We start from the raw sequence: 17,385 nt of genomic DNA on the forward strand, positions 1-17,385 counted from the left end.
GGCCCCCGTCAGAGCGAAAGGGGCGTTTCCGTAGGACGCCACTCCTGCGTGCGCGCGTCTGAAGACGATCCCCGCCATTTTAGTTCTTCAGCGGAATTGCAGTGACCTCTAGCGGATATTTCTTCTACTGCAAGAAGACGCCTTTGCGGCTTGGGTTCTGGGTCTGGCAGTGTTGCGGCGAGCTTGGGGGGTCATTTGTGCTTTAGATGTTCTTTTCGAAGGAATTTTTTTTTCTAAAAAAAGGCGGCTGAAAATAGCTATTGAAACATTTCTTCCAACCTTTGTGACGCCAAATACGCGAAATCAATTTAACTGAAACAGAAAATGATTTAAACAACGCGCAGGGGTGTTAGTAGTTTTGACAGTTGCGAAGTAATAGTATTCGCATTGTAATATATTCGTATAAATGAATATCAAAGAAATAGTAAGTTTCGAGTAACGGAATTATTTGTAGTCATATTGCATACTACAAACCTGCATCACTGCAATGTTTCCCCAATGGGAGCTGTTAAATAACGACTTTCATATCACGCAGATATGTGTGATTAGACCACAGTTGGCATGGATACTACTATTTTGTCTGTATCAATTTTCTTACTATTATTATTTGAGGATGTGAGAACAATCAAGGTCTTTTTTTTAAATTCCTAAATGCAAATATTCCTGGTCTGCAAAAACGAAGAATTTCTGAAAGTTCCCAGCAAGAATCTATAAAGATCGATCCTGAAAATGTCTTCATGTTTTCAACATGTAACCTGCGATTTATATATGTGAATCGTGCGGTGCCTTTTGTACAGTATGTAAGGAAACGAGAGAGGTAACAGGCGAGACAGATTTGAACTCATCACGCCTTCCCCTTTAACAGCAGGAAGGAAACCGGAAGCAGGACCGAAGTTTGCGATTTGGCCGACAGATTGTGTGAAATCAACATCAGTTGCAGAGTCATTAAAAATTAAAAGAATCCGGTTGCAGAGAAAAACGATATATTAAAAGATCTGAGTTTTTGGAGACTGGATGATTCTCAACGGGGTAAGGTCAAAAGGTATAAGGATTATTAGTCATTTCTGTCTTGTTATTTGCGTATAACGTGCTCCTTGAGTGGGGGATTGTAACTACTAACAATCTTTAACCTACTGTAAACTTTATTTGGCAAACTCGAATCTTTCATAATGCCTATCCCTGAGTTACATCCGTTAACATTTTCACTGTTGTGTAAGAGTTACAGACGTATATGCTAGTTTTGAAGGAAGCTGTAGTGAATGTCTGACCTACTCCTAGTGTAGCAAGCATGTCTTAACCAGAAATAATGTCGATTCTCCGTAGGAAAACTAGACAATATTGAAATCTAAAAATTGGCAACAGATAGAATTGAAATCTAATTTATGGGAGTGAAATATTCAGTTTTTCACGTTCGGTAGGGCTTATTTGGTCGGTGGTAAAATTGGACTTCACTTTTATTTAAACACGAAGAAGTGTAGTTTCACTTAAATGCGTTATTAATTTAGCTCCACCTTTTCCCAGTCAGGTCATATTTTTGGCACGTACAAACTAACCACACGCACATACGGCCGCTAAACTATTTAACCACTGATTCTTTAAATAACGAGACCTGAACTAAAAGTAATTGAAATTGTGTCATTATTTATCAACTCTTCGAATTTGAGTGTTCGTTTAAAACAAGTACAGGTTGGTTTCCAAAACGTAGCGAGATTACATAAGAGAAACAGAATTGTCGTTTGCTATGTGTTGTTGTATTTTTACTTAAGTCAGAGTTTAATTAAATTTCCTTTGAAAATTAAAAGCTTTGCTTTTACTGAACTAGGAGAAGCCTCGAACCTTTGGAAAATCTCACATACTCCACTCTACGTTACTTTATCATGGGGTGTGCTCAAACTATATAATTTAACAAATAAAAACGGAAAATGTGCTTTGGGCTGTGTTGTTGTAAAAATGGTTTGTAAGTGGAGTGTAATAACAGCTAAGGGTCCTTTGCTTTTGATACGTAAGAGTGCTGTGGATATTATACTGTATGAAGAAATGGACAAATTAATCTCTTTGCGTGCTGTATGTTTGTTGTTTTTGGTATTACGGCACTGTGGTGACATGGCTTGTGATTAACCGGTCTTTGCTTGCAGTGGGTGTAGCAGTGTTGAAGCCCCAAGCCGAGTGACTCATGGTATCCCAGAAGACTGGAGGCTACACAACCTGACAGATCATGGCTGCCACAGAGGAACCCCCAGAGAAGTAAGACAATAAGCCCTCCTATTACTATTACCCATCAGGGGCTTGACTTTCCCACGTGGACGTGTGAGGAGTAAAGTCAAATCTGGTTACCTGGATCATGAGGTAGCAGAGTTTTTGATTCATGTAACGTAACTTGTGTGTAGCCATTCTTTTAAAGGTTGTTCTGAAAACAAATTCCTGTGACGCCCTGTAGATGCACACAAAAGAACCACAAGCCTATAGTAAAGAGCAGACGTCTCTGGGATCATTCGCAACAGTGGTTTTGCCTCTGAAAAACTGCAGAATATGTTTGTGCAGTAATAGACAATAGGGTTCTGACTGGTTGTCTGCAAAAGGCACATAGTATTCAGCCCCGTTTATACTGAAATGGCTGGGGGATGCTGTTTTAGAGCTGGCTGAAATTGAAGCTCTTTTCAAACAGAGGTGTGAACCTGCAACATACTGTATAAGTGTTAAATTGAATCAAAAGCACAAGCTAGGCGCTGTCTACGGGCAGTTTGTATGTTCTCCCAGTGTTCGCGTGGGTTTCCTCCAGGTGCTCCGGTTTCCTCCCACAGCCCAAAGACATACTGCTAGGTTAATTGGATTATGTAAAAAAAACTGGTACGAGTGTGTACTGTGTCTGGGTGGAGCGGTGGCTCTGTGGCTAAAGGATCTGCGCCTGTGGCTGGAAGGTTGCCGATTCGTATCCCGCAGCCGGCAGAGGAATCCTACTCCATTGGGCCCCTGAGCAAGGGTCTTAACCCCAACTGCTCCGGGGGCGCCGTATATGGCTGACCTTGTGCTCTGACCCCCACCTTCTTTCCCTGTCTGTGTGTCAAGTGCAAGTGCAAGAAATGATATATGGCCAGTAAAGTGATCTGATCTTGTATCTGCCCCGCAATGGGCTGGCGTCCCATCCTGCTTGTTGGGATAGGCTCCGACTCCCCCGCGACCCTGAATTGGATGAGCAAATTGTTAAGGATGATGGCAGCCACTCCGACAAGAAGCACAGTGTGTCGAAGAGCTGAAAGTACCCGCTATGAGGTTTGTGTTTTCGTTTAGGCTTAGCAGCAGGTGTTGTGAGTGACCGTGTGTCTGTTTCCGCCCGCGTGCCCGCGCGCCTGCAGGCACTGCTGGGTGTGCTTCGCCACGGAGCGCGAGGACCGCGCAGCCGAGTGGGTGAGCCCCTGCCGCTGCAAGGGCTGCACCAAGTGGATCCACCAGGCGTGTCTGCAGCGCTGGCTGGACGAGAAGCAGAAGGGCAACGGAGCTGGCAGCGTCAGCTGCCCGCAGTGCAGCACCGAGTACAAGATCGTCTTCCCCAAGCTGGGTATGGCCTCCTCTGCGGCGCTGCGCTAATCAACCAGGGGCTTCAGTTTAGATCTCTTTCAGAGGAGTGGGATAACGGGTACAGCCCTTTAATGTAAATTTTTACTGATGCATTCATGTTGTAGTGGGGTTTAGTTAAATAAACCAATACTCAAAATGTTCATATTATCTGGTTAGGTGTCCATTACATTTTCAGTGTTTTTAAGTGTATATTTCCTATTGCCAGTTCCCTTATTTCCATTCTTATACTGCAAATATAAACAGTAGATTTCTAGTGGGTTGAGTCTTCTTATGAAGCACCCCCTAGGAGCTAGCCACTGACTTTCTCCTCTGTCTGGCCCAGGCCCGCTGGTGTACTTCCTGCAGCAGGTGGACAGAGTCCTGTCCAGGGTCAGCCCTTTCGCTGCTGCTGGAGTGGTGGTGGGCACTGTGTATTGGTCAGCTGTCACCTACGGAGCGGTCACTGTCATGCAGGTACGCAGAGAAGTGGTAGGAGCTGTGGGTCGTGATTCCTGTGAATTAAGCTTTATGTAGTCTTCTGAGAGGCTGCTACATAAGGTGTTCTTATAACATTACCTGTGGGGCTATTGTTACAAAAGACATAAGGTACATTAGTATTCATATGTCAAATTATAGTACGTGTTGGGTTTAGAACAATGGTGAGTATTGTTGTTAGAGTTAAAAGTGGAGTAGAGCTAAGGTTAGGATTAGGGTTTGAGGTATTAGGAATATATATGTACAGTTGCAAGAAAAAGTTTGTGAACCCTTTGGAATTTTGCATTAATTACTCATAAAAATGTGGTCTGATCTTCAACTAAGTCACAATAATAGACGAACACAATCTGCTTAAATGAGTAACACACAAACAATTGTACCTCTTCTTGTCAATATTGAACACATCGTTTAAACATTCACAGTCCAGGCTGAAAAAAGTATGTGAACCCTTGTATTTAGTAGCGGGTAGAGCCTCCTTTAGCAGCAGTAACCTCCACCAAATGTTTCGTGTAGCTGCTGTTGAGATTTGCACAACGGTTAGGAGGAATTTTAGATCATTCCTCCTTACAAAACTGTTTCAGTTCATTGATATTTCTGGGATTGCATGTGTGAACAGGTCATGCTACAGCATTTCAATTGGGTTGAGGTCTGGACTCTGACTTGGCTATTCCAGAACATTAATTTTCTTCTGTTTAAAGCCATTCTGTTGTTGATTTACTCCCATGTTTCTGGTCATTGTCTTTCTGCATCACCCAACTTCTATTACGCTTGAGGTGACAGACCACTACCCTGACATTCTCCTGTAAAATTTCTTGATACAATTTTGAATTCATTGTTCCCTCTATGGTAGCAAGCTGTCCAGGTCCTGAGGCAGCAAAGCAGCCCCAAACCATGATCCTCCATACACCTTGCTTCACGGTTGGGATGAGGTTTTGGTGTTGGAGTGCCGTACTTTTTTTCCCTCCAAACATAGCATGCGCATTTCTGCCAAAGAGTTCAACTTTTGTCTCATCTGTCCACAGAACATTGTCCCAGAAGCGTTGTGGAACATCCAGGTGGTCTTTTGCAAACTTGAGACGTGCAGAAGTGTTTTTTTGGAGACCAGTGGTTTCCTCTGTGGTGTCGTTCCATTAACACCATTCTTGTTCAGTGTTTTTCTTATAGTGGACACATGACAGAGACTTTGGCAAGGTCAAGAGATTTCTGCAGGTCCTTTGCTGTTACACTGGGGTTCTTTTTCACCTCCTCCAGCATTGCACGCTGCAATCTTGCCGTGATCTTTGCAGGACACCCACGCCTAGGGAGAGTAGCAACAGTACTGAATTCCCTCCATTTGTACACAATTTGTCTTACTGTGGATTGATGAACACCCAGGCCTTTAGAAATGCTTTTGTAGCCTTTTCCAGCTTTATGCCTCTCTGTCTCTATCAGGTCCTCTGATAGTTCTTTTGATCAGGGCATGGTTCACATGAGCAGCTCTTTCTTGAGAAGAGCAGACTCTGTCAGTAACCAACCTGCGTGTGCCTTTTTTATAGAGTAGGGGATCTCCAACCCACACCTCCAATCTCATCTCATCTCATTGATTGGAACACCTGACTCCAATTAGCTTTTGGAGAAGTCATTAGCCTAGAGCTTCATGAACTTTTTCCAACCTAGGCTGTGAATGTTTAAACAATGTGTTCAGAACTGACGAGAAGAAGTACATTTGTTTGTTACCTATTTAAGCATATTGTGTTTGTCTATTATTGTGACTTACTGTAGTTGAAGATCAGATTAGTTGAAGATTTCTAGCAACTATATGTGTTTTGTCTTTTGGAAAAAAGGTGAAAACTGTTTAAGATGTTATGTTAACTTTAAGAAAACCTTTATACAACCTGCAGCATACGATTTAAACAACATTAAGCAGTTTTATCAAACTATTTCATACTGAAAAGCACACATAGTAATAGAAGTAATAGATAAGAGATCCTTACAGTATCTTCCCTGACTTCTCAAAAGTCACAGTTTGGGCCACTACTGTGTATACTTCTTACTAGTAAAAATCAGAATTAGTGGTGATGAGTCCCAAATACAGTTTTTTACATTTGGAGCCCGGTAGCATAAAAGCATGTGAGAGAGGAAGCACAAGAGTGAGGATGCTATTTTATTACAGCCAAGGGTATAGAGTGGCTGGTTAAGATAGCTCCTGGCTCTCGTGACGGCTGTCCAGGTGACTTCACTGACCCGATGGGAACTGTCCTGTCTTCTCTATGCCCGTCTGCCAGGTGGTGGGGCACAAGAAGGGCCTGGATGTCATGGAGAGGGCAGACCCGCTGTTCCTGCTCATGGGTCTGCCCACCATCCCAGTCATGCTGGTTCTGGGAAAGATGATCCGCTGGGAAGACTACGTGCTGCGGCTCTGGCAGAAACACTCCATCAAGCTTCAGCTGCTCAGCGGCATCATGCCAGGTGAGGTGCTGGAGAAGAGGAATGATTGCGACTTAAATGGAGTTTCATTTAGATGGCCCGTACAGTAGCGGTAGTGGGATTCATGTTCAAGTTCAGATCGGGAGCTTATAGTTCAACAGGATTTGAGCCCTGGGGCATCCTGACTGTACATTTCTGATGTGTGCCTGATTTATTTTGCCTGTCCAGGCATTGGGCGCCCAGCGCCCCGTGTACCCTTTGATGGAGGCTATCCAGGCGACCACCTCTCTGTGTCGCGCACCCTGTGTGGTGCCCTGGTCTTCCCTACCATTGCCAACCTGGCAGGCAGACTCATGTTCCGCAGGGTGCCCTCCAGTCTGCAGCGCACCATCCTGGTGAGTCGACACAAAAAGAGACAAGAAGCATTAAATTGGTTTGCATCCCTCTTCATCTCATTTTGATTTGTGCTTTTGTGCCGAGTAATTGATGTATTTACGCTGCCTACCCAGTTTCTCACAGCAAATAGGTGGTGATTGCGTTTTTCTCTGTGTCTATACAGTACATGACAATGATCTGAAGGTTTTTTTTTAACATGCACATAAAACCACAGAATTCTGACGTTCAGAATAAACTGAAGTGAAGTCTGTGCATCATTTTGATGACCATCCATGCGTCAACTTAATGACCACCTTTTTTTTAAACGGAACACAGTTTGAAACCAAAAAACATGTTGCACCTTCCAGAATAAAGCCCTTCGTATCATATTAATTTCTTTAGACCATAAAATACCAAGGAGAGTAAATGTGAGATCATCCTCATTATCAGGTAAATTGTTTCATGGACCAACAGGATATACTTCTTTTGCTCCTCTCAAAAGCATGCGTGCTTGGATGCATCTTTGTCTCCACTGTATGAATGTTGTACTGGTGAGATTTTCCCATATTAAGTAAGGCTTGTAAATAGCTAGACCATTGCTGGCCAGGTCTTGGTTATAATGCAGTAATAGCTTAAGAGCTGGACGCATTGACTACAAATTAAGGAAACGACTAGATAAAATCTGAAATTAGGTCCTAGTATGGGATGGACAGCAGAATCTGGGGAGATGCTTAAATTTTTACCTTTCAAGTGGCCAGATGGCTGATAGGATTCTTTTTTGATTGCATAGATACTTCCCTGCTGCGTTTGCACGTGGCCTGTAATCGTGATCGTTCCTCACCTTTGTTCCACGGTGTCCCGGCAGTTACTGTCTCTTGGCACTTTCAGGGTGGCATCGCCTTCGTCGTGATCAAGGGAGTCCTGAAGGTGTACTTCAAGCAACAGCAGTACCTCATGCAGGCCAACCGCCACATCCTGAACTACCCGGAGCGAGAGGATGGGGACGAGGCACATGAGGAGGAGGACAATGAGGACAGTGGAAACGAGTAGAGAGAACAGTCTCGACCCTCCAAACCCCACTCTCCTCTCCCCCTGCCTCCCCAGCGGTCCCCCTGCAGTCTGAGAACACAGTCCTGTAGAATACCAGTATTTATTATTAAACCACTCGACCGATTCCCTGCTGGATTGCTTTGATGTTTAAAGATGAAGATTGCTTGTGCAATCCCATATTTAAAATTAATTTTGAATGAAAGAGTGTCTGATAAAAGGATGACCCCGAAAAAGGTCGTTTTCCTTCCCAGGGCTCCTATCGCAACACATTTTTTGTTTAAAAATCAAATTACTCATCAGAAGAAAAAAAATTGTTGACCAGGGTTGTGGTCAAAACCATTTTCTTTTATCATGTAATTCTGTTGTGTTTACTGCATTAAACTTCACTTTTAAAATTTCTGAGAGCTTTCAGGTCATGTGCATTCATGGAGCAGGGTTTGCCTACTCCCCAATACTTTCAATGCAAAATGATTTCACATGTGCTGGGATTAAAAATAAGAGTTTGCATGTATTTTTAATGAAAAAAGTTGCTATCTACCTGTAATTGTTTGTTACCAAGTCAAGTTGTGTGTTTTTCTTAAGTATTAATATGTACATTAATTAGTACGGGTCTCAAACTGCTTTCCTTCGAGCAGCATCTTCTGGGTTTTGCTCCACCTAAGCTCAGTTACTTAATTAGTTTGTTTCATTACTTGGATATCTGTAATACTTTTATCCCAGCTCACAATGTTTAAAACAGAGATCGGCAGCCCTGGTCCTGGAGATCCTCTCTGTCCTCTGGTTTGTATCAGACTTTTAATGGAGTCAGTCAGCTGCTTAATTTGTAGGCGTTATTAAATGCACCGGCTCTCCAGGATCAACCTTGCAGATCTCTGCTTTTAAAGGAATTGTGCCTGGAGTGAATCTTGTACTATTATCTATTGGCTCAGAGAAAGAAAACACCTTTGTATTTGCCTGTCCAAGAAAATAAACTGAGATCCAACAAGCAAATAGCCAAAGAAAGAGAAAAAAAATGTTCTCAGACCTGGAAGAATTACAATAGAAAGCAATTCTGTTTTCTACGTGCTGGTGCACAGTGAAGCAAAGGTTATTGGGATTGTCTTCCCTGCAGGCTACACCTTAATATCCAAGTCTGACCACATTTTTGCACTGATTTGTGAAACACGAGCAGGGAGACGTGTTTGTATCATCTCCAAAGGTAGAGGAAAGCTCCTTGTTTTCTCTCAATGACGGCATAAGTTTGAGAGACAGCATTCATGTGTCATAATAATGGGTATCAAGGCACCTTATTGTACCTACATATAGAGCTGAGTAGCCCTTTAAAATGAAATGTAGAATAAAGGGGAGATAAGATATTCACCTCCAGGTGAATCCAGGTCTGGAATTGAACCCAGGCTCCTAGCCCTGCAAGGCAGCAATAGTGTGCCACTGCGGTAGAACCTTTAGTTCTCTAATCAATACAAACAATAAGCTGAAGACTTTAAACTTCAAAATGAAGCAGGAGACTTGGCTGAAGGCCAGCAAACAGAAATGAATACGAGAATCCAGGGGCAGGTCTCTGCCTTAGCTGCAAAAGCAACACCTGTCGGCACTGAGCTGTTGAAATAATGGTGGCTTTAATGTGAATAGCTCACAGTGGAGCTTTGTGGATCCTACAGTAAGAAAAGTACACGGGGGAATTAAAATCCCTTTACGTTCAATAGAATAAAAGCTTTTCTCATTACACTGTATAATCAAATCTGTCAATAATGAATTTAGCATTAAAAAATTGCTTTGCCATGATACAGTTTTAGACCAGGGGAAAAGACACACTTATGTGGGAGCTCTTGTTCAAACTGAGAATCCGAGTCGTGAACGGGGAGCTGACAGGCGTAAACCAGGAAACAAGATGATCAAAATTGCAGTGTGACATCAATACCTGCTAACCTGTTTCAAAGATGATCTGTCACAAGGCAGTGAATTCTGTCTTCATCTCTGTCAGTCCAAGCTGTGTGTTTTGGGACACTCTGGATCATAAATTATACAGAGAGTTCTTTTCAGAAGGCTGGTGTTTAAAAATCACAAACTTTGACATGGTGGTATAGTGGGTATTGCTGTCTCATAATGCTGGGGCCTTAGGTTCAGTTCCTGGTGTGCTACCTGTGTAGAGTTGGTATATCCTCCCCCCTGCTGACAGGAGTGTGTGCCTTGTGTTGGACTGTTCCATCCAGGGCGTATCCTGCCTTTTGCTCACTGCTTGCCAGGATGGGCTCCAGCTCCCCCCACACCCCTGTATTGGATAAAGACGGTTAGAAAATGGAGGGCTGTAAACTTTGAAGTAGAGCTTGCAATGAGACATTTAGAGTGTTGAATGTGTCAGTGATTTACTGGTGAATCTAAACTACCACAAGTCTTCCGCCTACACACTCTTTACAAAGAGGACGGCTGATTTAGACAGGAGCAAATACAAACATAATCTGGAACGTGAGATTATCGATAAAAACGTTCAATAAATCCGAGGAGACGTGCATCATTCCATGCTGGAATGGAATAAACCTTTACCTATTCCTTTGCAGCCTGCACATGTTGTTACAGCTACTGGACTTAAACTATTTGCCAAAGAAGTTGAAAAATATATATATTTTAAATTGATACAAGTAAATCGATCAAAGTATAGGAAGGCCCTTCCAGAACAATCCTTTTGAATTAGCTTGTACGAGACTTTCCTGAATGGACGCCTGCATTTGAAAAAAACACTTGCAAATAAATGTACTTAATATGGAAGAACAGACGTATTTGTTCAGGGGTGCAGTACTTCTACTTACCTGCAGAGGGCTCTCCTCGACAGGATTTGATCTAAGGGAGGAAGACAAAAGATGGACCACGTCTGCGACTGTTGACAAAAAGACATTCTAACTGGACCAAAAACGTGGCAACACATTTATAAAGAAATGAAAAGAACAACAACATGATACAGTTAATATTTGAAAAATTAAGAAAAGTACTTTTCAGTGCCTTGTTTTTCACTAACTCACGTTTAATCGCCTGAAATCAACCCATGCATAAAAACGAATTCTTCTAATATTATACTAGGATAATGTTATACAAGGATAAGTTATATAGTTATTAGTTTAGATAATATTATACAGGGATAAGTTAAATATTTATTCGTTTACATACACTGCTTTTTTAAAGCCTTCATTAATTGGAAATTCCAACCATCCATGGACAGCAGTCCAACACAGGGCAGACACAAAGTCTTAGAGAGTCAGTTTGACCAAAAACCCTTTCACCTACAGTACCAGTATGTTTTTGTACTGTGGGAGGAAACCCACACCAGTTAAGGGGGAACATGTAAACTCAAGAAAGACAGCACCCCAGGTCAGGAACTGAACCCAGGATTCCAGTACTGCAAGGCAGCAAATGTTAACCACCACGCCAACTTGATGTTCACCAGGAATTACAAGTAATTAATGTATTCATGAGCTTCAGCAATTTATTCCAACCCTACAATAATGTGTTCTACTATTGCATGACTTTGTTATTAATACAGCTAAGTGGTGCAACCAAGCTTGTCATTTATCAATCTTTAATTCACACTAATCAGAATAGTTAAAAACCTGTTCAAAACAACTGAAGGCCAACACAACAGCAATATAAAGAGCTATCTATCACGTTTACCAATCAAACTCACTCGTTGTTACATTCACATTGAGTGTTAACAAATACTTGATTTATTATTGCTGTCCTTAACACTGTTCAGAAATGCTTCCCTTGTGTGGGGTTCAAAAACAAATTACCAGAAGAAATCAGATAGTTAATCACAGACAGATTGGTTGAGGAACTGAATCTCTTCTGTCTTGAACAGAGATCTCAAGAGACTTGACACAATTATCAAAACCCTGAAACACTACAAGATAACTTCCTGCTCAGCAATCAAACAAAAGCCCTAGACCATAAAAGGAGTCATGAAAAAGTGGATATAGTACTGAAAATAGAAAGCATGCCCTTACCCAGAGAGTAGTGGGAGTGTTGAACAAACTCCCCAGCCCTGTTTTTAAATAATATTTTCATCAAGGCCAGATTTCCACTACAGCTACAAATAGAAATATGTCAATTGTATCAAAGCTAACACAGCATAACCAGTATATCATACCATCTGGCTTCTTTTGTTGTTGTTCAATTTCTTGCTGGCTGTGCATGTAAGAAGATATATTTTTGTTCAATTTGCTGCGCTAAGTGAGCTATTGTATCAAATCTCTGATATGAAAATTTGATCAACCCCCCCAGCCCCCACCTATTCACTAGCAGATTAATTGCACACCTCTCTGAGAAGTCCCCTAATGAAATTTTGATAATAATTCTTTTCAGAAGCTGTTTCTGTGTGGGCTGTTTGTTAACATGGCAAATAACAACCTCTGCAGGAGGAACTCACTGAACGTGAACAAAGGGATACGGAACGCAGGCATATTTGCTTTCACTTTGGCAAATTCCAAAGATAACAAACAACATAAAGGCTTAATCCAGCTTTTTGGGCAAATAACATATTTCAAAGAGAAAAAAAAGCATCAAGATATTTACAGTTCAGGATCAGTGAGGCCAGCCTGCTTGCTACTTTTTTGCTCTATTGAACAGAGTCAGGCTGCTCTGTCCACACTACACAAGCATGCAAATAAGTTCATCTTTGTTTTAGATTTCTGATATCAAAGGTGACTTATCTCCCATCTCTATGTACTCAAGTTATAATGGACAGTGTCTGAGCTACAAGTTGGTAGTACGGTCATCATACCGTATGTATCATAACAGTCTAATGTCTCTCTGTAAACGCTGATCTGGTTAAACATGAAAACTGCACAAACAATTCAGTTTCACCCTGTTTTCCAAAACAGGAGCACTTTAACAAAATTTGTGTGTTTTGTTACATAGCCTGTTTGGATTCGATTGTCATTATTGTTTATGCATACTGTATATCTTTGATAAGATAACTTTATTGGTCATACACAATTTCTGGTATTGTCTTCTCACATACCCCAACTTGCTCTCCATGAGACACACAGACAGGGAGAGAAGCTGGGGGTCAGAGTGCAGGGTCAGCCATTTATACGGCGCCCCTGGAGCAGTTGGGGTTAGGTGCCTTGCTCAGGGGCCCAGCAGAGTAAGATTCCTCTGCTGGCCGCAGGATACAAACCGGCAACCTTCCAGCCACAGGCGCAGATTCTTAGCCACAGAGCCACCCACAGCCCTTTGTTTGCTGTTGTGGTTGTCTGGCATTAACAGCAGTCGTTTCTCAAAGCTGCAAATAGAGAAAATGCAATGAGGAAGGATTTGAGGGTTTCCAGTAAGGGTATAGCTAATTTGTATGTATTTCCTGTGCTCCTTTAGATAAGAAGAGAGGTTTGCAGGTCTGAGTAGGTTTGTAGGACGTTATACAGTATTTGTGGGAATAAGCTTCATGAAAAATATCCTGACCAAAAAAACAACAGTGACTTGTACAGGAGACATGCAATAATGCAGTAAATGAAGCAAAAAAATGAATAAAATAGGTAAAAACATATGACACAAACTGTTACTTTAAAATCAAAATGTTCATCCACACCAAAGAAATTTCTAAATCTAATCCATCTTGTAGTAGCAAAACAAGCACTTCTATTCAGCAATACCGTTTTCTCTATTCCAGAAAACAAGTGGAAACACTTAATCTGGTATAAAGGGATCTGAGAAAAAAACTTTCATAAAATAAATCGATATTAAAACATGTTTCCAAGAAAACACATTCAAAATTTGGAAATTTAGACATTGACAATATAACAGATTTAAACAAAAAAAACAACAGCATTCAGCTGCTGAATTCTAATGCCTAGATTGGGAGGCTATATAGACAGTATTTGTCTTATTATTTGGAAGGAAAAAACACCACTTTTCAATAGCTTTGCCTTTTTGGATTTCTGTTTCCTCCTGAAGTTAAAAGTGACATCAACAGAAGCAAAATATTGGACATCTTCACAAGACAGAAAGAGGTCAGCTCTCTGAGCAGTGACAGTATATAATACAAAAATGTGCAAAAAGAACAAAAATGACATTTTTAAAAAGGCAGTGGGCTCTGGTAGAGCAGTTTTAATTGGTCTCCCAGAGACCAGCTACACTCAGGAAGTGAGTCTCTCTTCTCACAGTGAATGGTGGAGACTGGGTACTGGATACTGGACAGAAATGGGCTAACAAACAACACAACTGGCCTATTGACCACCCGGTAAGCCAATAATAGTCAGTTCTGGCACTGGAATCACATTAATATTGCATTGCCTCACACCGAAGCAACGAAGCACATGACTGGGTTGTGAAAACATGAAAAAACTGGAGAAATGTATTTTTTAAAGAGAAGATTCCACCCCTTTTTCTGCCCAGTTAAACCACTGATCTGTGATCCAGGGGAGTGTTGAGGCCTGAGGGAAGATTGTGATAGCATCAAAAAGCTTGCAATGTAATGCTGGGATAATCCATGCATAAGACAGTACTCCATGCAAACCAGAGAAATTCCCTGCTGGAGACAACCAGTCAAAGCCAATGCTGCATCGATTTCAGGAGTATTCAGGATCTGTACTCGTAGGTTGGTTTGTAGAGAAATCTCTTCCTTTCACCACCACCCTTAGTCCTATATATATATAGTCCTATATATATGAGATTGCATAACAGTCTGACTGATTCAACAAATACAAACAAGTGTTACAATTCTAACAAGGTTTCCGAGTGGCTCCTGTGCTACAACCTAGAGATAGCAGGTTCCGGTCATTGACTGGGACCTGAACTCCCCCAGTGAATGAGATTAACTGGTTTAATTAATGCCGAGACTGGATTTTTGTTAAAGATGATTTTTTACTTTAGGAGATGGAAACCCTTCAGGCTTTGCTTATATGCCCCAGCAGGGGCATGAAACACTCCAAGTTTGCACCTCCTGGATACAACATTGATGTGACTTGTTCTGTATAACTGCTTCTGGACAAGACCAAACCACACAGATGTCTGGTCTTTACACCACGGTAACTCAGGGATCAGGAACAGTCTTGTCTTGTGGAGTGCATGAATTCATGGCAAACTCAAAGATCTTCCAGATAAAAAATAGAAATCTTAAACCTACCTGCCAGACTGCATCCCCATCCATTCAGATGTTTATTTTTACTGATTCCAGATTCAGAACATCTCAGTGGAAGGATATTCTGTGGCACCACACTACTTTTTCCAACTCTAAAGGTTCCTTTATGTATATTCTGTAGTGGCCTGGACAGGTGGGTTTGTATTTACCTAATACTTCTTTGAAATTCTTAGATCGTAATTTGCTTTTGTGATCCATCGGTTAAAAAACTGTATTTGAAAAAATGTGGGAAATGTTAACAGGGTTCTTTATGTAGGGTTTCTTAATGAACGTGTCCTTTTGGACATTTTTTCTGCCACCATTTTTCTGTGTCATTGCCACCAGGAGTGAAAGGTCTCCCATTTTCATTCTTCTTATGTAATTTTAAAAGTTAATGTCAGGCCTGAGCTCAAATCAAGGCCAGGAGGGTGTTATGTACTGACCTTGAGAAGGAGTATGTACAGTGTCTTTATGCTGTGCTCACCATTCTGCGTGCTGTGACCAGATGTACAGTATATGGGATTTCGAAATGCTTTGAGAAAGAGAAAGCAGGCATTTTAATGTTACTAATGCAATATATTGACACGGTGTGGATTTCTTTAAATGTTAATATACTCATTTCTAAGCATTTTTGGGATAACAAAATTTATAAGCTCTCAAAAACTGATCAATTAAAACTGGAGAATTCATTCATTTTATGCCTCAGTCAGGCATATAAAAAAGAAAATCTGAAGAACATTTGGTCCATCAATAATTCCTACCTCTAATTCGTACGTGTGAAAAAAATATTAATGGTCTATGTGTCCCTTAAATTAATATATTTTCTGGAATTTCATTAATATTTTTCTACTTAGTATTCAAATACCCAGTGAATTACTATGAAATGAATAATAATATGTGTGAATCATAATGCACGTGAATTAACTACTAAACCATCTGAAGTAAAGGGTTAAATTTTAATCACATTGCATCAAAGCTTAAGTTACTTACTGCATTATTCCTTGTTTAAATGAATCTATGTTTACAATTTTCAAAATCCAAAATCAATATACTGTACACAGAACACTCCAAATGTATTTGGGACAGCAAATTCAAAGCTCTTATTTGTACTTTTCTGTCTGCTTTCGTAGCAGACAGTGCTTCCATACCTGCTGAGAGGTGCTTGTGCTTCTTATGTTTTTTGGGCAAAAATATACAGTCAATGCAAATTAGGAGCTTATCAATGGAAAAAGTGGAAAATCTTAGAGGAACCAAATCAATCTCCCAATATAAACTCAATTGAATAGCAGTTTACATGCTGTTCAATTTACAATCAAAACACCGCACGAATAAGCAACAGCTAAACGTGACTTCAACAAAGCATCTGAAAAAGCATAGGTTGACAATAATACAGCGCACATCCAGAGCACTGTACGATGTACAGTATGCAAATGTGACTGTTGGGAGAGGTGTGCCTCTGGCTATGCAGTACTCTGTGTGTTCTTAAACCCCACTTTTGCACATGGAAACAGCTAGCTTTAGGAGATATTGTACAGTACATTCCTTCTTTCTCAGTTTTGAGGACTTGAGTGCAGATTTTCAGGACCTGGAAAAGTAAAAGAAATTATTGAGGAAATGCCAAAAACATGAATGGTAGAAGATCCACATCTATAGCCAAATTAAATTTTTACTTGCTCAAATTAGTATACAAAACCCTAGACTAATAGTTACTAGTATGTAACTTGTTTATTCGCAAGAGTGAAATGACAGTAGATATGTCCTCACAGCTGTACTGTCAAAGATTATATAGATCTTGATTAATTCACCTGAGCTTTCTCTTTCTTCTCTCCTAGCTTATAAAATGGGGCAGAATGTTGTAATCAAAGATCATTTTAAAAATGAGCCTGTACTTTTTTTAAGATCCATTTTTTTCCAGGCTTTGAAGTTCAACAATAGCATTACAGTCACAGTGGTAAAAAAATGAAAGGCTTCAGAATCACACTAAATGGTTTGAGAAAAAAGAGACATTACATTGTCAGAGAAATAATGGAAGCTTTAATGGAAGGTTATTCTTGGATTATCAGGCCTATGTCCTATTTTTATCACTTTTATATGCAGTGAATTAAGATTTGGAGCATATCGATGGCAGGGCTCATAGTCCCTGACAATATCTTGCTTTTTTATCCTTTTTTATTTCTTTTAGAAACAACCTGAACCTCTGAAGGCCTAGTGTTGAACTGAGAGTAGGCAAACAGGTCAAATTTTCTGAGGCCTACTTGCCTTTGTAACCTTGACCACTATGTTCAACCCTCAGGAAGTCAAGTATGGCTCTGGCACCTTTACACATAAAAACACTGCTTCAGCATAGGTGTGACAAAGGTCCAGACTTTATTCACACTTTCTTCACAACAGCAAACAAT

General features: G+C 40.8%; 1 protein-coding gene across 3 annotated transcripts; it reads left to right on the forward strand.

Moving 5' to 3' along the window:
* Window positions 1-178: 178 nt before the first annotated feature.
* On the forward strand, window positions 179-8,280 carry marchf5l (membrane-associated ring finger (C3HC4) 5, like). 3 transcript variants are annotated; one of them, XM_088624151.1, is made up of 7 exons: window positions 179-1,042; window positions 2,136-2,244; window positions 3,354-3,556; window positions 3,899-4,029; window positions 6,315-6,498; window positions 6,685-6,851; window positions 7,720-8,280. In XM_088624151.1, exons 2-7 carry the CDS (start codon window positions 2,216-2,218, stop codon window positions 7,879-7,881), a joined length of 876 nt encoding a protein of 291 aa, XP_088480277.1. In that variant the 5' UTR covers window positions 179-1,042; window positions 2,136-2,215; the 3' UTR covers window positions 7,882-8,280. The 3 variants fall into 3 exon arrangements, with proteins under 3 accessions (XP_088480277.1, XP_088480276.1, XP_088480278.1); XM_088624150.1 differs by having other exon boundaries at window positions 180-1,029; XM_088624152.1 differs by lacking the exon at window positions 179-1,042 and adding an exon at window positions 1,530-1,686.
* Window positions 8,281-17,385: the final 9,105 nt, after the last annotated feature.

Source organism: Lepisosteus platostomus, chromosome 3 (assembly GCF_059453375.1).
Source record: "Lepisosteus platostomus isolate fLepPlt1 chromosome 3, fLepPlt1.hap1, whole genome shotgun sequence".
NCBI lineage: Eukaryota > Metazoa > Chordata > Actinopteri > Semionotiformes > Lepisosteidae > Lepisosteus > Lepisosteus platostomus.